The sequence below is a fragment of the Saccharomyces cerevisiae genome, chromosome XI, assembly GCF_000146045.2.
Source record: "Saccharomyces cerevisiae S288C chromosome XI, complete sequence".
Lineage (NCBI taxonomy): Eukaryota > Fungi > Ascomycota > Saccharomycetes > Saccharomycetales > Saccharomycetaceae > Saccharomyces > Saccharomyces cerevisiae.
In genome coordinates this window covers 499,897-519,214 of record NC_001143.9, presented here as the reverse complement: position 1 = coordinate 519,214, position 19,318 = coordinate 499,897, and the positions used below count along the sequence as shown (strand labels likewise).

Sequence of the window (19,318 nt, the reverse complement as noted above, 5' to 3'; positions counted from 1 at the left end):
AATTTTGTTTTGTCTGCTTTTTTCTTTTTCCGCACGACCCGGGCCGGGCCGTGCAGAAAGACCTACTTGCCCAAAAGCGGCAAAACGTCAACACCACCTCTACATTTCTTTTTATGGACTCATTAGGTTTCCCGATCTGGAAAAGAAAGGGCTTTTCCAGTGCCGCGGCCTCGAGATCCAGGCACCAGGAACTAGGCACGCTGTGTATTCTAACACATTGAAGGGCCTAGGCCCGCTGACGTGGGGTCTAGTTCCACTTTTTCATTACCTTTTCTCGGTCTTTTCTTGCTCCCACAGGCCGTTAATGGCCTGAAACAGTTTTGTGACTTTGGACTTATGATAACGATGTTTGTCCGGGTGCCACCGGATTCTATCGCGGCGAATCAAGTCTAGTCTGTTTGCATCCATCAAGGCACTGCTCATTGTGTAAAATTGTTCTACGCTTTTGTCATCAATCATATCTAAACTCACAGCCGCTAGGGTAGGTGTGCCTGGCAGTGGTAAGGTAGCCGGCTCGTCTTTGGTCATGCGCCAATACTGTCGAACGGCCCGCGCGTAGCGTTCTTCGGCTTCAACCTTAGAGCTGATACCTTTTGCCTGGTCAAAGGCGAAAACGTCTACCTCGCTTTCACTGCTGCTTTCGCTTTCATGACTTCGTTTCAAGCGGTCTCTTTCGCTCTCGGTTGTAACACACTTGTAGCCTGCTATGCTTTCACCGTACTCGAAAAGCGTAGCCTCATGACTAGTTGTACCAACGCCCTTTCTTTTCTTTTTTTTCTCTTGACACTTCGGCGTATTCATCGCCACTGGTACAAGCCGTATGGTGCTTTTTTGCTCATTTTCGTTTTGACGTTGCGATGGTTTCGCGGACCAATCGCATGGGTGGTGGTGGATGTTGTCTTTGCTAGTTGCAACGTAGTCTTCTTCTCTCCTGCGCTTTCTGACGAAAATTGGCCTTACGTATCTTTTTTCGGCGTCGTTGTCGTCATCGCTGTTCATATAATCGTCGTCACTCATATCGGCGCTTTTACTGCATGCTGTCTTTTGAAGAGAGTTTCATTGAAAAGTAGTGAAGAAAAAAAAAAAAAAAAAAAAAAAAAAAAGGAAAAAAGCTTACATACGGAAAGAGAAAAAAAAAAAAAGAAATTTTAAAATGGACGAGTCCGGAATCGAACCGGAGACCTCTCCCATGCTAAGGGAGCGCGCTACCGACTACGCCACACGCCCATAGTAGATATATTTTCTGATGTCCTAGGAATTGGATCATATATTTTTACAAGAATGTGATGTATCAAACAAGCTTGGAGTGGAGTATTCATGATATAATTACCGTTCTCAACCCGCTAAGTCCCAAATACTATCTTTGTGTTGGCTGTTCAATCTCCGGAATTTGTGCATTTGCAATCAATGACAGGGCTTATATCAAGATCTGTTGGAATAAAAATCCACTATCGTCTATCAACTAATAGTTATATTATCAATATATTATCATATACGGTGTTAAGATGATGACATAAGTTATGAGAAGCTGTCATCGAAGTTAGAGGAAGCTGAAGTGCAAGGATTGATAATGTAATAGGATAATGAAACATATAAAACGGAATGAGGAATAATCGTAATATTAGTATGTAGAAATATAGATTCCATTTTGAGGATTCCTATATCCTTGAGGAGAACTTCTAGTATATTCTGTATACCTAATATTATAGCCTTTATCAACAATGGAATCCCAACAATTATCTCAACATTCCCCCATTTCTCAAGATCATAAGAGGGGATTTCCTTATGAGGAAAAGAGCGGAGCCGCAGTGAAAGTTAATAACGATTTAACTTTTTTTGTCTCAATTACGTTTTAAATGTCATTTATAGTAGGAAAATGTTTAACAAGCAGTGAAACTGCAAAGTTTAGTTATCGGAGTGGCGGAAAAAAAAAGGAACTCCGAATCCCCAAAGTTCAATAAGGAAATGGGGAGTAAGGAGGCTGAATTAGTTTGAAACAAAACTGCTACCAGCGGATTTAATCGGAATCAATTAAAATATCAAACAAAATGCGGGGAAATCATATTGATTGATTGAAGCTCACACAGATTAGTTTTCATCTCGCTGTCTACTAAAAGATTTATTTTTACATTTCCTAGAAAAACATAAATAAAATAACAAAAAGTAAAAAAATAGAAATACCTTACTTTCTTTCATAGTATAATTTATCTTATTAGTGCACGGAAATATACAATTTTTGACTATAAACATTTCCCTTTTTTCTTTAGATTAATGACGAGAAAATAAATATATTTATTATGATTATCTAAAAAATAAAGTCTTTTTTTGTCGTTGTTCGATTCATTAACACCAGAAATTCCAGATTCTATACCATCTTGGCTTTGTGGCCATAATTGCCTTTTCTTCTGCAATTTCTTGTTTCAACAAATCTAAATCGACTTCTCTTCTACCCGTATCAATGTCCATCTTTTCTGCTGGGATGAAAAGCTTCCAATTCCTCTTATAGATCTTGTGTCCGATGTACATAACCATAACAAGTGGGAAGGATAGATAAGCTTCGAAGAAACCTTCCGCACTTGGAGAATCTCCCACGGGGAATACAGCAACGTAGAATTGGGCAATGAACATAATAATAACCATAAATAACCCCCAGTAGGAACCCCAAACACCGGTAGGAGACTTGAAAGACAATTCATCCAAGCCTCTTCCTTGGGCGGCCAATGCCTTTCTGAAACGAATGTGACAAATACAGATACCACCCCATGTGAATAGAGATGACAACCCAGACAAGGCTAGTAACCAGTTGAAAACTTCACCTTCCTTTTTGGAGGCGGCAACAAACGCAATAAGACCGAATGCAGATGTGACAGCAATTCCCACCAATGGTCTACCCTTACGGTCAACGTAGGAAAAGATTTCTGGCAGAAATCTCTGTTCAGCTAGGGCAACCATTGTTCTGGAACATGCATAAATGGCAGAGTTACCGACAGATAACACGGCAATCAAGATAACGACGTTGACAACACTTGGCAAACCCTTGATACCGTGAGTCTTAATGGCAATGACGAAGGGTGAAGCAGCAGCATCCACAGAGGAGGCACCAATCAAACTTTTATCGTTGTATGGGACTAAAAGACCAATCATTAATAGCGACAGAATATAAAATAGGGTGATTCTCCAGAAAACTTGTTTAGCAGCCTTAGGAACGGACTTTCTAGGCTCTACGGATTCACTGGCAGCAAGACCAACCAATTCTGAACCGGCAAAAGAAAAGGCAGCGGTGACGAAGACAGAACAAACACCTTTGAATTTAGCACCTGGAGTGTCACCAGCAAAGGCACCAGGATCATGCCAGTACTTGCCCCCAATGTAACCACCTGTTGGACCACCACCACAGTTTAGAATGATACCTAAGATGATGAACCCAACAACAGTGATGACCTTGATAAATGAAAAGACGAATTCTGCTTCACCATAACCTTTGACACCAAACATATTGATGATAACAATTGCAAGCCAAAACAACGCAACAAACCCATCTCTATACTTTGGATCTGTACCCCAGAAATTTACAGTAATAGATGCAGAGACAATTTCCAATGGTAGCACAACCAACCATTGTAACATATAATTGAAATTATTAGCGTAACCAAAGGACTCATCAATAAATCTGGTAGCGTACGTGGTGAACCCACCCGAAATAGGGAAGATAACAGCCAACTCACCCAGAGCCATAACCATAGCGTAAATCATGGTACCTGTAGACCCCCATCCAATCAGTAGCGAAGCGGGACCACCTGTTCTTAGTGCAGTACCTGACCCAACCAGCAGACCAGTACCGATGGCACCACCGATGGCAATCATTTGCAAATGTCTATTCTTCAAGTGGTGCTTCAATGGAGTTTGGGCAGTGATGATAGCCACTTTTTCAGCTTCTGAAAGATTAGGATCAACTTCAATAGGTTTTACCCTTTTGAAAGAATCTTTAAAGTCTTGCCATTTGGACCCTGAACCTGTTTCGTCAATAGAAACAGCGGAGCCATTTGAGGGAATGGTTATTGGCTCCTGAGTTAGAAACTCAGAATCTATGGTAATACCATTGTGTTTCAGATTATCTGGATTATTCTTCTCGTACGAAGAAGTATTACTCATTTTTTATTTCTTTTTTTTGTTTCTTATAAATGTTGCTGTCCTTGGTCTGTTCTTTTCTACTTTTGTTTTGTTGAGGACAATAAGAAAACAAGACTTTGTATACAAGGAATTCAAAAATCAATCTAGGAGAAAAAACATCGTCTCATTGACATTCATTTAAGTGGACTTCACCTTCATCTTTATATGTCTCATCCAGAGCGAATTCCGGAAGAAAGGTGTGTTGCCCCAACTATGCGCTTATCATGTTTAATTTACTATGAGGAGGTAAATGGCCGGTTGCTCCAGAAGATAAGCTAATCGGACGTAAGAAAAAGCATCCAAACTGACATTTAACAATCTTATCAGTTACCAAATCAAGTTCCCCGTTATCGCACTCGAGAGATATGGGCGATGTGACTTTGCTGCATGAGGTCAATGGGTAGATTAGTGAGGCTGCCTGATAGCGGCACGGCACCAACGACCCCTTATCAAAAGGAAATGGTATAAAAAAAAATAAATAATAATTATTAATAAAAATATCACTGATTACGATTCTAGTGAGCAGATAAGCGATCGGCTGAAAAAAAAAGTCCTAAAACAGATATCATGATGAAAAAAACAACCATAGATTCCACCGGATCAGTGAAAAAGTAATCAACGGACCTGTGGAAGGTCGGAATGAGTCGCCGACGGAACTCATGCTGCCCCTATTCTCCTTTGTGTCTGGTGTCAGGTCGATCTGCACAGCGTAATGATACTTCGACTAGTCAGAACGCAACATATTGTCCTTGGCACTGGTGTGTCTAATCTATTGTTGTAGGTTACGTAAGCAGGGGCAAGACACCATCTGATGGGTTGAAAAGAATGTGTAAGTATTAGAACCTTAGTTCAAACAGTAAAAAATACAGAGAGCTGTGTCTAATTTAATCATGTATGTTCTGTGTTGATTTATCTATCAATGCTTTAGTGCTTCGTAATAGTACAACTTCAGAGTGAGTATGAGAAAGTTTCTTTTAACTTTTGGCCCAGGATTTTTTGCCGGCCGGGCAACGCAATGTGTTCTCTAAATTGGGTAGTGATGATTTTATATACATCAGGTCAAACATAAACCAAGCGACAGATTTGTCGAAGATATTCGACGAGGTATTTTTTGATTACTTGACCCAGAGCGAGGTGTAAATGATGTATTTCACACGGATGGAACGCCCGCAAGAGTCTACTAAGCAAAACATGATGTTGAAATATCATCTGTTTAGTAATATTCATATTGCTAGTATACTATCATATGCGGTGTAAGAAGAGGACATAAGGTTGAAAAATAGTCATCAATCTAATGAAAGCTGAAATGCAAGGATTGATAATATAATAGGATAATGAAACATATAAAACGAAAGCAGAAAATAATCGTAGTATTATTATGTAGAAATATCGATTCCATTTTGAGGATTCCTATGTGCTCGAGTACAATTTCTAGTATATTCTGTGTATGTATATTATAGTCTTTATCATCAATGGCATCCCAACAATTATCTTAAAATTCACCCATTTGTCAAGATAATGGTTGATTCTTATTTAGACACAATAAAAAAACTTGAAGACATCTGCTTCTGAGCTGTAGAGGTACCAATTCGACGAAATATAAATATTTAAAACTAAGAGAAAAAATCCAACAAATAACGTTCCGTGATAGTTTAATGGTCAGAATGGGCGCTTGTCGCGTGCCAGATCGGGGTTCAATTCCCCGTCGCGGAGATTTTTTATTTTGCTTTTTATTCCTCCTGTAATATCGCTTTATACGGAAAAACTGAATTCTTTCATTATGATGAGTTCGAGAGTAACCATTTTTACTTCGTGCAACGATGCATATATTTATCTTTTACGTGAAGGGAATTCCCAAGCGTTCCCTAATGCAGTCGGGAGCAAAATGGTCAACTTGAACACTATCCCACCCAAAAATGGCAGGGACTACTACATTGCGCTTGGACTTGAAGGTTCTGCAAATAAACTGGGCGTTGGTATAGTTAAGCATCCGCTTCTGCCTAAACATGCCAACAGCGATCTATCTTATGATTGCGAAGCTGAGATGCTTTCTAATATTAGAGACACATATGTCACACCTCCTGGGGAGGGATTTTTGCCTCGAGACACGGCAAGGCATCACAGAAATTGGTGCATAAGACTCATAAAACAAGCACTGGCCGAAGCTGACATCAAAAGCCCGACACTAGACATTGATGTAATTTGCTTTACCAAAGGTCCCGGCATGGGGGCCCCTCTGCATTCAGTTGTCATCGCCGCCAGAACGTGCTCCTTACTGTGGGACGTGCCACTGGTGGGAGTAAACCACTGCATTGGTCACATCGAAATGGGGAGAGAAATCACTAAAGCTCAAAATCCTGTGGTACTGTATGTAAGTGGTGGAAATACACAAGTTATTGCATACTCGGAAAAAAGGTACCGTATCTTTGGTGAAACGCTTGATATTGCTATCGGTAATTGTCTTGATAGATTTGCAAGAACTCTGAAGATACCTAATGAGCCCTCGCCTGGCTACAACATCGAGCAGTTAGCTAAAAAAGCCCCTCACAAAGAAAACTTGGTAGAACTTCCCTATACAGTAAAGGGGATGGATCTTTCGATGAGTGGTATATTGGCTTCCATCGATTTACTTGCCAAGGATCTATTTAAGGGCAATAAGAAAAATAAGATCCTATTCGACAAGACAACGGGCGAGCAAAAAGTCACTGTAGAGGATCTTTGCTACTCTCTGCAAGAGAACCTATTCGCCATGCTAGTTGAAATAACAGAAAGAGCTATGGCTCACGTTAACTCCAATCAAGTTTTGATCGTAGGCGGTGTTGGTTGTAACGTGCGATTACAAGAAATGATGGCGCAAATGTGTAAAGACAGGGCCAATGGGCAAGTACATGCTACAGATAATAGGTTTTGTATCGATAACGGAGTTATGATTGCCCAAGCAGGACTACTAGAGTATAGAATGGGTGGGATCGTGAAGGACTTTTCTGAAACTGTTGTTACGCAGAAATTCAGAACCGATGAAGTATACGCAGCCTGGCGTGATTAACGATTTTTGTTACAGTTAGCCTAATGTTCACACTACGAATATATATATATATTTATATATGCCATACACCTTACATTTACAGCTCAGTGTATAACCTTGTGGAAGCGCGAAAATAAGCAAGAGACATTTGAAAATAATCAATAAACAAAGCTCAAAAAAATTAGATCATCACCTAACAAAATAAGACGTGGCAATTACAGAATGGGGGAAAGCTTGGATAGATGTATAGATGATATTAATAGGGCGGTGGACTCTATGTCCACACTCTATTTCAAGCCACCAGGAATTTTTCATAATGCCATCCTACAGGGAGCAAGCAACAAGGCAAGCATTAGAAAAGACATTACTAGACTAATAAAGGACTGTAACCACGACGAGGCGTATCTTCTGTTCAAAGTCAACCCTGAGAAACAATCCGTTTCACGTAGAGACGGCAAGGAGGGAGTATTCGACTATGTTATTAAACGAGATACGGACATGAAAAGAAATAGAAGGCTGGGCAGACCAGGGGAAAAACCGATCATCCATGTGCCCAAGGAAGTATATTTGAACAAAGATCGTCTTGATTTGAACAATAAAAGGAGAAGAACCGCCACTACAAGTGGCGGTGGCTTGAACGGTTTTATTTTTGATACCGATCTTATAGGATCCTCTGTCATTTCAAATTCAAGTTCAGGTACATTCAAAGCATTATCAGCCGTGTTCAAGGATGATCCGCAAATTCAAAGGCTCCTATATGCCTTGGAAAATGGAAGCGTGCTCATGGAAGAAGAATCCAATAACCAAAGAAGAAAAACCATCTTTGTCGAGGATTTCCCTACTGATTTAATTCTTAAAGTTATGGCCGAAGTAACAGATTTATGGCCACTAACAGAGTTCAAGCAGGATTACGACCAATTGTACCATAATTATGAACAACTTTCTTCCAAATTGCGCTTCATCAAGAAAGAAGTTTTGCTTCAAGATGATCGCTTAAAGACTATGTCACAGTACCATCCTTCTTCTTCTCACGACGTTGCTAAGATTATTCGAAAAGAAAAAGATGAAATTAGGCGGCTAGAAATGGAGATAGCCAACTTGCAAGAGTAGGGGAGCACTTCTCCTCAAGAATAGATATTTCCTTTGTCCTAATTGCATACATAGGCCACTGCAAATCATATAATTATGTATTACCTTACATCTAAATGTATAAAACCAACTGAGCGGATCCACCATGGGTCTGTCTCCTGTTAAAGCATGTAGCTTCATGTTTCTCACATAAACTTTCCTCATCGTAATGGAAAAAAAAAATAGTCATAAAAAAAAAACTAACCATGAATGACATATAAGATTACCACGAGCGAGAGTAAAAAAGAGTATCTCTATATGGGTTCGGGCGATACTAGAGGAGAAAGCTCTCTGGTAGCTAAACCAATCGAAATTATACTTAATAAGCTACCACATGCCATACTAGCGCAACAACAATTTCAAAAATATATAACGAGCCCCATCTACAGATATCTTTCCAAACTTCTACTGTTCAGAGAGGTGGCTTGGCCCGAAAGTACAAAAGATACCCAGAAAGGACAAGTAGGGATATTTTCCTTTCAAAACAATTATGCAGACTCTGCAACAACTTTCAGAATACTTGCTCATTTAGATGAGCAGCGATACCCGCTACCCAACGGTGCCGCTGAAAAGAATTTACCTTCTTTATTTGAAGGATTCAAAGCTACCGTTTCCATCATTCAACAGAGACTGTTGTTAGACAATGTAGACGGGGCCACGAATAGTGATAAGGAAAAATACGTTCAATTGCCGGATATTAATACTGGTTTTGTGAATAAAACGTACTCTAGAATTGACCTAACACATTTACTTGAGGATGTAGAAACTAACGTGGAAAATCTGTCAATCAATAAAACGTTAGAGATGGATGAGTTGACCAGATTAGATTCCATGATCAACGAACTAGAATCCAGGAAATTAAAAATCCTGGAAAGGGTTAAGCACATTGATAGTAAGTCTACCAATCTTGAGAATGATGTAACACTGATAAAGGATAGAATAAATTTTATCGAGGAATACAATTTGGAAGCTGATCGTGAACAGAGCTTACGGAAGCAAATGGAAGAAGAAAGATCATCTGAAGCGTCGTCCTTCACGCAAAATGAAGAAGCCATATCGTCGTTATGTGATGTTGAAAGTAAGGATACGAGATTAAAAGATTTTTACAAGATGCCCCATGAAAAAAGCCACGATAAAAACAGGCAAATTATCTCAGAAACATATAGCCGAAATACCACGGCTTTCAGAATGACAATACCCCATGGCGAACATGGAAACAGCATAACCGCATTAGACTTTGATACACCATGGGGAACCTTGTGCTCATCAAGCTACCAAGATCGTATAGTAAAAGTGTGGGATTTGAACCATGGGATACAAGTTGGAGAGCTGCCTGGTCACCTTGCTACTGTTAATTGCATGCAAATAGATAAGAAAAATTACAATATGTTGATTACTGGAAGTAAGGATGCCACTCTGAAGTTATGGGACTTAAATCTGAGTAGAGAAATATATTTGGACCATAGTCCATTGAAGGAGAAGACAGAAGAAATTGTTACACCATGTATCCATAATTTTGAGTTACATAAAGACGAAATCACAGCCCTGTCTTTTGATTCTGAAGCTTTGGTTAGCGGATCTAGGGACAAAAAAATATTCCACTGGGATTTAACGACGGGCAAATGTATTCAGCAACTTGACCTTATCTTCACACCTACACATAGCGACATTAAAATGCCTGCACGTTCATTAAACAATGGTGCATGTTTACTTGGCACAGAAGCACCAATGATAGGAGCCCTCCAATGTTACAACTCTGCATTAGCAACAGGAACAAAAGATGGCATTGTGCGACTATGGGATCTAAGAGTTGGCAAACCGGTGAGATTACTAGAAGGCCATACCGATGGAATTACAAGTTTGAAGTTTGATTCCGAAAAATTGGTAACAGGCTCGATGGACAATAGCGTAAGGATTTGGGATTTGAGGACAAGCTCAATTCTTGACGTGATTGCTTACGATTTACCAGTATCGTCCTTAGATTTCGATGGTAAATTAATCACTGTTGGCGCAAACGAGGGAGGGGTTAATGTCTTTAACATGGAGCGCGATGAGCATTGGATGACTCCTGAACCACCGCATTCACTAGATGGGGATGAGCTGAGCAGAAGAATTGCTATTGTCAAGTATAAAGACGGATTTCTGATCAATGGGCACAACGATGGAGACATCAATGTATGGACACTTTAGGAAGGAAAAAGATTATATATAAAAAGAGTTATACTTTTTTTATTGATTTTAGTATACAATTTATGTACAGCATATGTGGTCATACATACATAACATAGCTGGAAACGTAATGATGAACTAAAAATGCATGACCTGTTAGCATGTTTTTTCAGCCCCTCAATGCTCTTAGTCTTTGTGCAAGTTTGTCTTCCTTTTCGTCGTCAACATTAACCTCTTTCGCCTTTATCTCCGGAACATTGTCCAGTTTTGCACTTTGCTTCAATTCCATGCCATTTTCGTCAGCAACTTTGCTCATTAGTTCATCCACCTTATCGTTGTCCACCAGCATGGCATCCGAATTCACACCCATATCTTCATATACGTTAACACTGGTGTCCAAATCTTCGAATTGCTGTTCGAACTTGTCCATTATCATGGTTATCTGTTGGAGGTTCATATTCTGTAACGCCTTATCCATGCCTTTGCAAACTTGCCCCATTGATGCTGACACCTGCCTCATCGTGACGGCGGTTTGTACCCTTGATGCGACCGAATCCACCCGTGATGCCAACTTCAACAGTTGTAATCTTTCATTTTTCTTTCTTATAGCATTGGATGCATATATACGAGATATATCTTCATTTTCATTAAGAGCACGTTTGAGCTTATTAGTTTCCTGTTTTTCTTCCTTTGAGGCTTTATTGGCTTGCTTTTGTAATTGTTTTGATGTAAACTTTAGTTGGAAAAGAGTGTTTTCCAAACCTGCTGCAGAATTACGTGACATTTCTCAGTGCGATGTCTGACTTCCTATACTTTCAAAGTAGCTCACATCTCATCAAACTGCTTTCACATTGATTCGTTTTCATTCTTATCATTTCTTTAGGGGCAATTTTCCAGCACCAGATAAATGGCAGTGTGTTACCCGTTCGCGTAAAAATAAGTGTCACTAAATCATATTAAATTTTATATACTATATCCTGTTATATTTATACTGTCATGAACGCTACATCCTTTCTTAATGTTGTGGGTGAGATTGTACTGAAGCTCTGGAGTGTAGTTCCACTTCCAGTTGCTTGCATTTTTCGTTCAGTTGGAATATGTGCTTTTTGTATAGGTCTGTCACCAACTCCAATTCGCTTATCTTGGTCTTCAATTTGATTACCTCCTCCTCATTATGTAGCTTCCAAGTTAGTTCTATTTCTGGTACAGCGGAATCTGAAAAAGGTGAGGGTTCTAATAATGTTGACAAATTAGGCAGCCTTGTCAGCTCTATATTTGACGTGTATATATCTGAACCGTTGATCTGATAGAGGTAGTTTTTCCCACTAGGTTCGCAGGGGTCCAAAGAAAATTTTCCCCGCTGCGTGGAGCACTCCTTTGTGTTGGGAACGGTTTCCTTTGGTTTTAACAGTGGCTTAATGGACCCGCTCACCATAAACTTTTCCAGAATAGAAACCTTCGGATTATTCGTAGGTAATGAACCACCACCAGTTGTAAGCAGTCTCTTCTTTCTCTTGAATATTTTATTTGGGTCGTTAGAATGGGTATTGGCATTAGTGTTCACATTGTTGTTATTCAGCTTTTTCCTATTTCTTGACTTAATGGTGTCCGTCTTCAAGCTGATAGGCCTTGGTTCCCCGTGCAACTTCAGGAAGAGGCCACATGCATTACAGAGAACAGTACCGTGTTCATCTCTTCTCCATAGGGGCGTTTTGACAGTGAAACAATTCTGGCACGTGGGGTGGTCCTCTCCGTCACAATCATCCACTCCAGCAGCAGCTGAAAGTGTAGGCGAGGGCAGCTTCAACGAATCACTAAGCACCATTCTCTTATATATAATATGATATAATATAATGTAATATAGTATGACGGCAGATAAACAATATCCCGCTCAGTAATACAAAATTACTACTGTCTCAGAAAGAATAACCAAGAGAAAATCGAAAAAACAGTAACTGTATCCAAATTCAAGCTGACGCTGGATGTATATATATACTAAGCAACACTTGCTGATTACAGTCCAGGGATGCCGCCACAATGCAGCGAGATAAGCCCAGGATCGGTTTCTATCAAGCATTCTTTGCTGTTTGATTAGCACTAGTGATAAGTGATAAGGTGGAAACTCGTTATCAACGACAAACGGGTGAAGATTGCTACAGCCCTTTGGGTTGAACAAAAGACACAAACATAACGATGAATACGCCATGGGGAAAGATTTAGTGGGAAATTAGCAGGACATTATAGGCACGACCGGTCACTGATAATTCACACGACGCATTGAGAGGCACGTACGCAAGAAGAAAAGGTAGGATAGATAAACAAGGGTGATGTCTAACGTGTCAACAGCGTCTGGAACTCACTTCGCTCCACCTCAGGCAGATAGATCGGTGACTGAAGAAGTAGATAGAGTAAATTCGAGACCAGATGAGTTAGAAAACCAAGAAGTATTGCGGCAATTACCTGAGAATGGCAATCTGACTAGCAGTTTACAAAGAGAAAAACGAAGAACTCCCAACGGCAAGGAGGCGGAGAGGAAGCATGCATTGCCCAAATCCTTTGTAGATAGAAACCTGAGTGATGTGTCACCGAACCACTCATTAGACCATATTATGCACTCTAATGAACATGATCCTCGTCGAGGTTCTGATGAGGAAAATATGCACCGGCTCTACAACAATCTCCATAGCAGTAACAATAATGTTCATTCTAAGCGGAATTCTAAAAGAGAGGAAGAAAGAGCCCCTCAAAGGCGTTCTTCTTCTGTAGCTTACACCCAACAGCAGTTCAATGGCTGGAAGAAAGAGTTTGGCCACGCTTTTAAGAAAATCTCTGCTATTGGTAGACTGAAATCCAGCGTAAATTCTCCTACACCGGCTGGAAGCGGCCATCGTCATAACCAGCACCAGCATCAACAAGTAAACGAAGAAGATTTGTACACACAAAGACTAGCCTCTGATTTATTAGATTCGTTATTGGCAGGATGCCCGGCCTCATTGTTCGCAAGCACGCAATTTCTGAGAGACGAACATGGGAAGAGAAGGGCTCCTCTGCTATTAGCTAAACTAGATGTAAGAGTGTCTCCCTTGAAAAATGACAACAACATTTTGGATATTACCAATAGCAACCATAACCATCGTGGTAACAACAACAACAATACTGGCGAGAATTCTGATAGGAGACCCTCTATTCCAAGGAGCTCCAGCATTATAAGCATTTCTTCGAATGTGGCGGAATTTATGTATAGCAGGAACGAAAACTCTTTATTTAGAATACACTTGGAATATGGGATTGATGAAGACAGGCTCAAATGGTCTATTATAAGAAGTTATAAAGATATCAAATCACTACATCACAAATTGAAAATCGTCGCGTTCCAACAACTCACTATAAGCAAGCTTTATAGTGATAACAACAGATATCATTCGTTACAACTTCCGCATTTCCCCCATTATAAAGAAATGGTTAAAGAAAGAAATGTAATGGAGAAAAAAGCAGAAAATAAACCATCCTCTGCAGCCTCAGCTCCTCATACATCGGAAAATAACAATAACGATAATGGCAGCAACATTACATCGTTAGAAACTTTATCATCTTCTGAAATATCTGAGTTTAATATAGATAACGTCAAAATGAAACATTTACAAGACTTAATTGACGAACCTGACGATTTCTCCCAACCGATACATTTGAGGCTAGAAAGGTATTTGAGACTACTGAACATTGCATTATGTTTGAGACCTCATGCAAATAGATTGTTTGAATTTTACGAATTATCTCCCTTAGGCAATTTATTAAGTCGTGAAAGTGGGTTCCAGGGCAAACAGGGGTATTTAGTAATTAGATCTACTGCCAAGGCCCAAGGTTGGAGAGTTTCTCATTTTGGTAAACATGCGTTTAAAGACATGATCGACAGACATACTACCAAATGGTTCCTGGTAAGAAATTCTTACCTAACTTACGTGTCGGATCTTTCTTCGACAACTCCTTTAGACGTATTCTTAATAGATTGGAAATTTAAGGTTAGATTTTCTGGGAACAAGAATAACATACTTGATAACGAAAACGAGATCAACTGGATCATTCATGATCCCAATTTAGAAATAAATGACGAACTAGAAGAGTTCGGTATTGAAAATGATGCCAATAATATCCTAGACAAGAATGGAAAATCGAAAACACACCAAAAGAAGTCCAATATATCTTCAAAACTATTATTATTGACCCTAGAAAACAGTGAAAGGAAACTGAAAATTATTTGCAAATCAGAGAGTTCGTTAAAGCAATGGATGAGTTCAATTATCAAAATGTCTACCTCAACACCTTGGTCGAAACCAAATAGATTTGGTAGTTTCGCACCTGTAAGAACAAATTCGTTTTGCAAATTTTTGGTAGATGGGCGTGATTATTTTTGGTCGTTAAGCGAGGCCCTCTTAATGGCAAAGGATGTCATATATATCCATGATTGGTGGCTATCCCCTGAATTATACTTGCGACGTCCGGTGAAAGGCAACCAGGGATTTAGAATTGATCGTATGCTGAAAAGTTGTGCAGAAAAAGGTATCAAAATTTTTATTGTGATTTATAGGAATGTGGGGAATATTGTTGGGACAGATAGTCTTTGGACCAAGCATTCTATGCTAAATTTACATCCAAATATACATATCATAAGGTCTCCCAATCAATGGCTACAAAATACATATTTTTGGGCACACCACGAGAAGTTTGTCGTTATTGATGAAACATTTGCATTTATTGGTGGTACAGATTTATGTTATGGTAGATATGATACTTTTGAACACGTTCTACGAGATGATGCAGAATCTTTATTAGATCAAAATTTTCCTGGTAAGGATTATTCAAATGCCAGAATTGCTGATTTTCATGATTTAGATAAACCATTCGAATCAATGTATGATAGAAAAGTCATTCCGAGGATGCCATGGCATGATGTGCAAATGATGACTTTGGGTGAGCCAGCAAGAGACTTAGCCCGACATTTTGTTCAAAGATGGAATTACTTATTGAGAGCTAAGAGACCTAGTAGGTTAACTCCATTACTAACCCCGCCTTCAGATTTAACTGCTGAAGAATTGAAGAGTTTGCCGATGTTCGAAATTCTACGCGAAAAATCGACTTGTGAAACTCAAATACTTAGAAGTGCTGGGAACTGGTCTCTTGGGCTAAAGGAAACGGAATGCTCAATTCAAAATGCTTACCTGAAGTTAATTGAACAAAGTGAACACTTTATTTATATTGAGAATCAATTCTTCATTACATCAACTGTCTGGAACGGGACTTGCGTTTTGAATAAAATTGGTGATGCTCTCGTTGATAGGATAGTCAAAGCTAATCAGGAGAAAAAACCTTGGAAAGCCTTTATTCTTATCCCACTAATGCCAGGATTCGATTCTCCAGTAGATACTGCAGAAGCCTCAAGTCTTCGTTTAATTATGCAATTCCAATATCAATCAATTTCAAGAGGTGAACATTCTACATTTAGTAAACTGAAGAAACTAAATATTGACCCAGCTCAATATATTCAGTTCTTTTCACTAAGAAAATGGTCGACTTTTGCGCCTAATGAAAGATTAATCACCGAGCAGCTCTACGTTCATGCTAAAATTCTGATTGCTGATGACAGAAGATGTATTATAGGGTCTGCTAATATTAACGAAAGATCACAACTGGGTAATAGAGATAGTGAGGTGGCAATTCTTATTAGAGACACCGACTTGATAAAGACCAAAATGAATGGTGACGATTACTACGCGGGAAAATTTCCTTGGGAATTAAGGCAGCGATTAATGAGGGAACATTTAGGTTGTGATGTAGATCTTGTTGAGTTTGTTGAAAAGAAATTTGAAAGGTTTGAAAAGTTTGCTGCAAAGAATTATGAAAAACTTCATACCCTAAGTAAGGAGGGAGATAGTGGTAACAATTGGAGCGATCGAGAAATGATCGATTCCGCTATGATTGAGCTAGGTTATCGTGAAATATTTGGTTGTAAATTTAGCCCTCAATGGAAGAGTGGTCATGGAAACAGTGTTGATGATGGAAGCACTCAGTGTGGCATAAATGAAAAAGAAGTGGGAAGAGAAGATGAAAACGTTTATGAAAAATTCTTCAATTCTGTGGACTACGGTAAATCATCACGTAAGAGAACGCCTCTGCCCAAACATAATTTTGCATCTTTAGGGCTAACATTCAACCACAGGGCAGGAATTGAAAATGTCGGTATACGAGACCACAAAGTCTTAAGTACTGATCCAAGATTAAGAAAGAATGATGAACATAAAAAAGAGGTTGATGGCTACGGTCCCGATTGTTGGAAAAAGGAATCCAACAAAAAATTCAAGGCCGATGCAACTGAACAGCTAAAGGAGTGGGCATTGAACTCATTGGCCTCGAAAGTTCTTGACGATAAAGAAATGATAAAATCAGAAATTCCAGAAGGATTTTCAAATTATTTGCCCAATGAGAAAGATCTAGAAATGTATCTCACGGATAAAACTGTTACCAATAGAAACAAATGGAGTATGCTCAAAAGGATATGCTACTTGCAATATTTATCTCATAAACTCGACGAAAGAAAAACACAGAGATTGAAGAAAATCAAAGATATGAGAAGACATTTAAGTTCAAGCACAGAAAGTACCAGAAATGGGTCTAATAGTCTGCCATTAAACGAAAAGAGCAATGAAGGAGAAAGCACTAATGTCGACCAAGATATCGAAGGCGATGAATATCATAGATTGCACGAAGATATTTTGAAAAATCAAGAACTAGATGATGGTTCACTGGACGATCTACTTTCTCAGATAATTCCTAAGATCACTAACTTTAACAGTGGTGAAATTGATGACGCAAAAAAAGAAGAGTTATTGAAACTCAACTTCATTGACCCGTATTCCTTCGAGGATCCTCTTATTTCTTCGTTTTCTGAAGGGCTATGGTTCACTATAGCCTTGAGAAATACATTACTCTATAAATTAGTGTTTCATTGTCAACCCGATAATGCTGTACAAAATTGGAAAGAATATGGAGAATTTACTGAATTAGAACAAGAATTTCAAATAAACCAGGAAAAGTTGATTGACTTAGAGGCTGAAAATATTAATTCTACTACTACAAATGTTGTAGATAAGGATAGGGAAAAGGAAAAAATGAGAAAAGCCGCTGAATTGAGAATGAAGTTATCCGGTAGTTTGCTTTATGGATTCAATCAAAAGGTTTTTGACAAACATACGGCGCAGAGAATCTTGGAAAGGATCCACGGTCATTTGGTCATTTTCCCAACCGAATGGTTAGCTAAAGAAGTTGAGAGTAGAAATTGGATTTTTAACTCGGATAGACTTTCTCCAATGGAAATCTACAATTAAGGGAATATAAAAACGACCAGGAACACACCATTACCTGTATTTTCCTTTTATCTGTTATAAGCATTCGACGCTGATACATAAACAGTTTTCATTATGCATTCTTTTGGTCCATAGTGTCATTATTGCTCTTATTACTCATTGCATTTTTATACTTCAAATATATATAATAATAATATCATTATGTAATTTATGTGCTTTATCTTAAAGAACCAAATTTTTTCTATTTCCGTGTTCAATTGCTTAATAATTGTAAAAGCTTAATTTCTTGGATAAGTCGATGCCAAATAAACTGATTAAATAGATTATCGATAATCCTAATGTTGGTAAAAGTATAAAGTTCAAATTTTTCAAGAATGGCAACTGGTTGTATCCATAAAAGGTTAAAATAAAGTAATGGCCAATAGCAAAACAATATAACGAATTACCAATGAGTAAGGAAATCCAGTTTTGTAAATTAATTATGGGCAGTAGTAAAAACTGAATGAAGTATAGGCACAGTAGGATGATTAAAAATGAATTACAATGAACGTCGAAACAATAAGCCCACTCTACCACACTATTTTGGCTCGATTTGAATTTAAAATGTGACCTATTCAACAAAAGGTAAAAAATAGTTGCCATAATAAATCCAAATATGAAAAAATCTAAAATCACCATCATTACCAAACTTTTGAAAAAATGACCTATAATGCTCAAGGCCCCCATATCACTGTCGTTGTTGAAACCTGAATTATAAATCGACCAAATAATAGAACTGAGTGAAATTAAGGCTATTTGGAAGATGAAAAAGGAAGGATCATCTCTCGCCCACTGATTTTTCGTCTGTCGCTGATAATATATTGATCTATAAGCTTTTCTTGGATGGAAAATCAAATGGAACATTTCCCAGCTGGCTGTCTCGAGATCTAAATTCTTTGGCGTTTTGAAAAGCCTCCTGATTACCATCGGCACAGATTGCTGACCGTAGCCTTGTCTTGCATCGTTTTCATTACCATTATTACGCCTCCTCTGGCCTTGCGGGCCTGCTGGCAAGTCGTTGGAATAAGTCGGCAAATATGACATTGATAAATCCGTTGACTAAGTAGTGGCAATCGAAAAATTATAGTGCAAATCTGTTTCTTTCTGGCTTTTTGCAGTTATTTCAACAAAATTTAAACCTGTTAAGTTTAATATTCTAGTAAGGTCTATTGGTAATTATTTAACCGTTGGAAGTGATCGTTGTATGAAATTATCATTCTAGATTACAGGTAGTCGATACCTTTTATTATAATACTTTTATAGCATGGTATATTATTCGTAAAAAAACATTAAAGACATGAAACTAGTCCTTTGTTTCCCTGGAAATTGTTCAACCAACTCATTCATCTTACTATGTCATGATAGATGCATATCATTATCAACGACATGCTATATACAGAAAGTAGTAATAAAGGACCTTTCTAGTAAA

The 19,318-nt window shown here is 38.6% G+C and overlaps 10 protein-coding genes and 2 non-coding genes across 12 annotated transcripts, besides 3 other annotated features; 5 read left to right on the top strand and 7 right to left on the bottom strand.

The window, feature by feature from the left end:
- Positions 1-264: 264 nt before the first annotated feature.
- On the bottom strand, positions 265-1,017 carry YKR041W (uncharacterized protein; the record flags this gene model as incomplete). Its single annotated transcript, NM_001179831.1, has 1 exon — positions 265-1,017. One exon carries the CDS (start codon positions 1,015-1,017, stop codon positions 265-267), a length of 753 nt encoding a protein of 250 aa, NP_012967.1.
- A 137-nt stretch (positions 1,018-1,154) lies between these two features.
- Positions 1,155-1,227, bottom strand: YNCK0019W. Its single transcript has one exon. It is a non-coding gene; the product is annotated as a tRNA-Ala (tRNA).
- Positions 1,228-1,430: 203 nt separating this feature from the next.
- Positions 1,431-1,762: a long terminal repeat (Ty1 LTR).
- Positions 1,763-1,949: 187 nt separating this feature from the next.
- Positions 1,950-2,198: an origin of replication (ARS1116; Autonomously Replicating Sequence).
- A 145-nt stretch (positions 2,199-2,343) lies between these two features.
- On the bottom strand, positions 2,344-4,152 carry GAP1 (amino acid permease GAP1; the record flags this gene model as incomplete). Its single annotated transcript, NM_001179829.3, has 1 exon — positions 2,344-4,152. One exon carries the CDS (start codon positions 4,150-4,152, stop codon positions 2,344-2,346), a length of 1,809 nt encoding a protein of 602 aa, NP_012965.3.
- Positions 4,153-5,368: 1,216 nt separating this feature from the next.
- Positions 5,369-5,683: a long terminal repeat (Ty1 LTR).
- Positions 5,684-5,811: 128 nt separating this feature from the next.
- YNCK0018C lies at positions 5,812-5,883 on the top strand. Its single transcript has one exon. It is a non-coding gene; the product is annotated as a tRNA-Asp (tRNA).
- A 172-nt stretch (positions 5,884-6,055) lies between these two features.
- On the top strand, positions 6,056-7,216 carry KAE1 (tRNA N6-adenosine threonylcarbamoyltransferase; the record flags this gene model as incomplete). The annotated part of the gene is made up of 1 exon (NM_001179828.1): positions 6,056-7,216. One exon carries the CDS (start codon positions 6,056-6,058, stop codon positions 7,214-7,216), a length of 1,161 nt encoding a protein of 386 aa, NP_012964.2.
- Positions 7,217-7,417: 201 nt separating this feature from the next.
- On the top strand, positions 7,418-8,305 carry SPC34 (Spc34p; the record flags this gene model as incomplete). Its single annotated transcript, NM_001179827.3, has 1 exon — positions 7,418-8,305. The coding sequence occupies one exon, from the start codon at positions 7,418-7,420 to the stop codon at positions 8,303-8,305; it is 888 nt and encodes a 295-aa protein (NP_012963.3).
- A 276-nt stretch (positions 8,306-8,581) lies between these two features.
- CAF4 (Caf4p) lies at positions 8,582-10,513 on the top strand (the record flags this gene model as incomplete). Its single annotated transcript, NM_001179826.2, has 1 exon — positions 8,582-10,513. One exon carries the CDS (start codon positions 8,582-8,584, stop codon positions 10,511-10,513), a length of 1,932 nt encoding a protein of 643 aa, NP_012962.3.
- A 148-nt stretch (positions 10,514-10,661) lies between these two features.
- Positions 10,662-11,276, bottom strand: DID2 (Did2p; the record flags this gene model as incomplete). The annotated part of the gene is made up of 1 exon (NM_001184309.3): positions 10,662-11,276. The coding sequence occupies one exon, from the start codon at positions 11,274-11,276 to the stop codon at positions 10,662-10,664; it is 615 nt and encodes a 204-aa protein (NP_012961.3).
- Positions 11,277-11,507: 231 nt separating this feature from the next.
- DAL80 (Dal80p) lies at positions 11,508-12,317 on the bottom strand (the record flags this gene model as incomplete). The annotated part of the gene is made up of 1 exon (NM_001179824.1): positions 11,508-12,317. The coding sequence occupies one exon, from the start codon at positions 12,315-12,317 to the stop codon at positions 11,508-11,510; it is 810 nt and encodes a 269-aa protein (NP_012959.1).
- Positions 12,318-12,383: 66 nt separating this feature from the next.
- YKR032W (uncharacterized protein) lies at positions 12,384-12,698 on the bottom strand (the record flags this gene model as incomplete). Its single annotated transcript, NM_001348851.1, has 1 exon — positions 12,384-12,698. The coding sequence occupies one exon, from the start codon at positions 12,696-12,698 to the stop codon at positions 12,384-12,386; it is 315 nt and encodes a 104-aa protein (NP_001335791.1).
- A 121-nt stretch (positions 12,699-12,819) lies between these two features.
- On the top strand, positions 12,820-17,871 carry SPO14 (phospholipase D; the record flags this gene model as incomplete). Its single annotated transcript, NM_001179821.3, has 1 exon — positions 12,820-17,871. The coding sequence occupies one exon, from the start codon at positions 12,820-12,822 to the stop codon at positions 17,869-17,871; it is 5,052 nt and encodes a 1,683-aa protein (NP_012956.3).
- A 240-nt stretch (positions 17,872-18,111) lies between these two features.
- Positions 18,112-18,933, bottom strand: GMH1 (Gmh1p; the record flags this gene model as incomplete). The annotated part of the gene is made up of 1 exon (NM_001179820.1): positions 18,112-18,933. One exon carries the CDS (start codon positions 18,931-18,933, stop codon positions 18,112-18,114), a length of 822 nt encoding a protein of 273 aa, NP_012955.1.
- Positions 18,934-19,318: the final 385 nt, after the last annotated feature.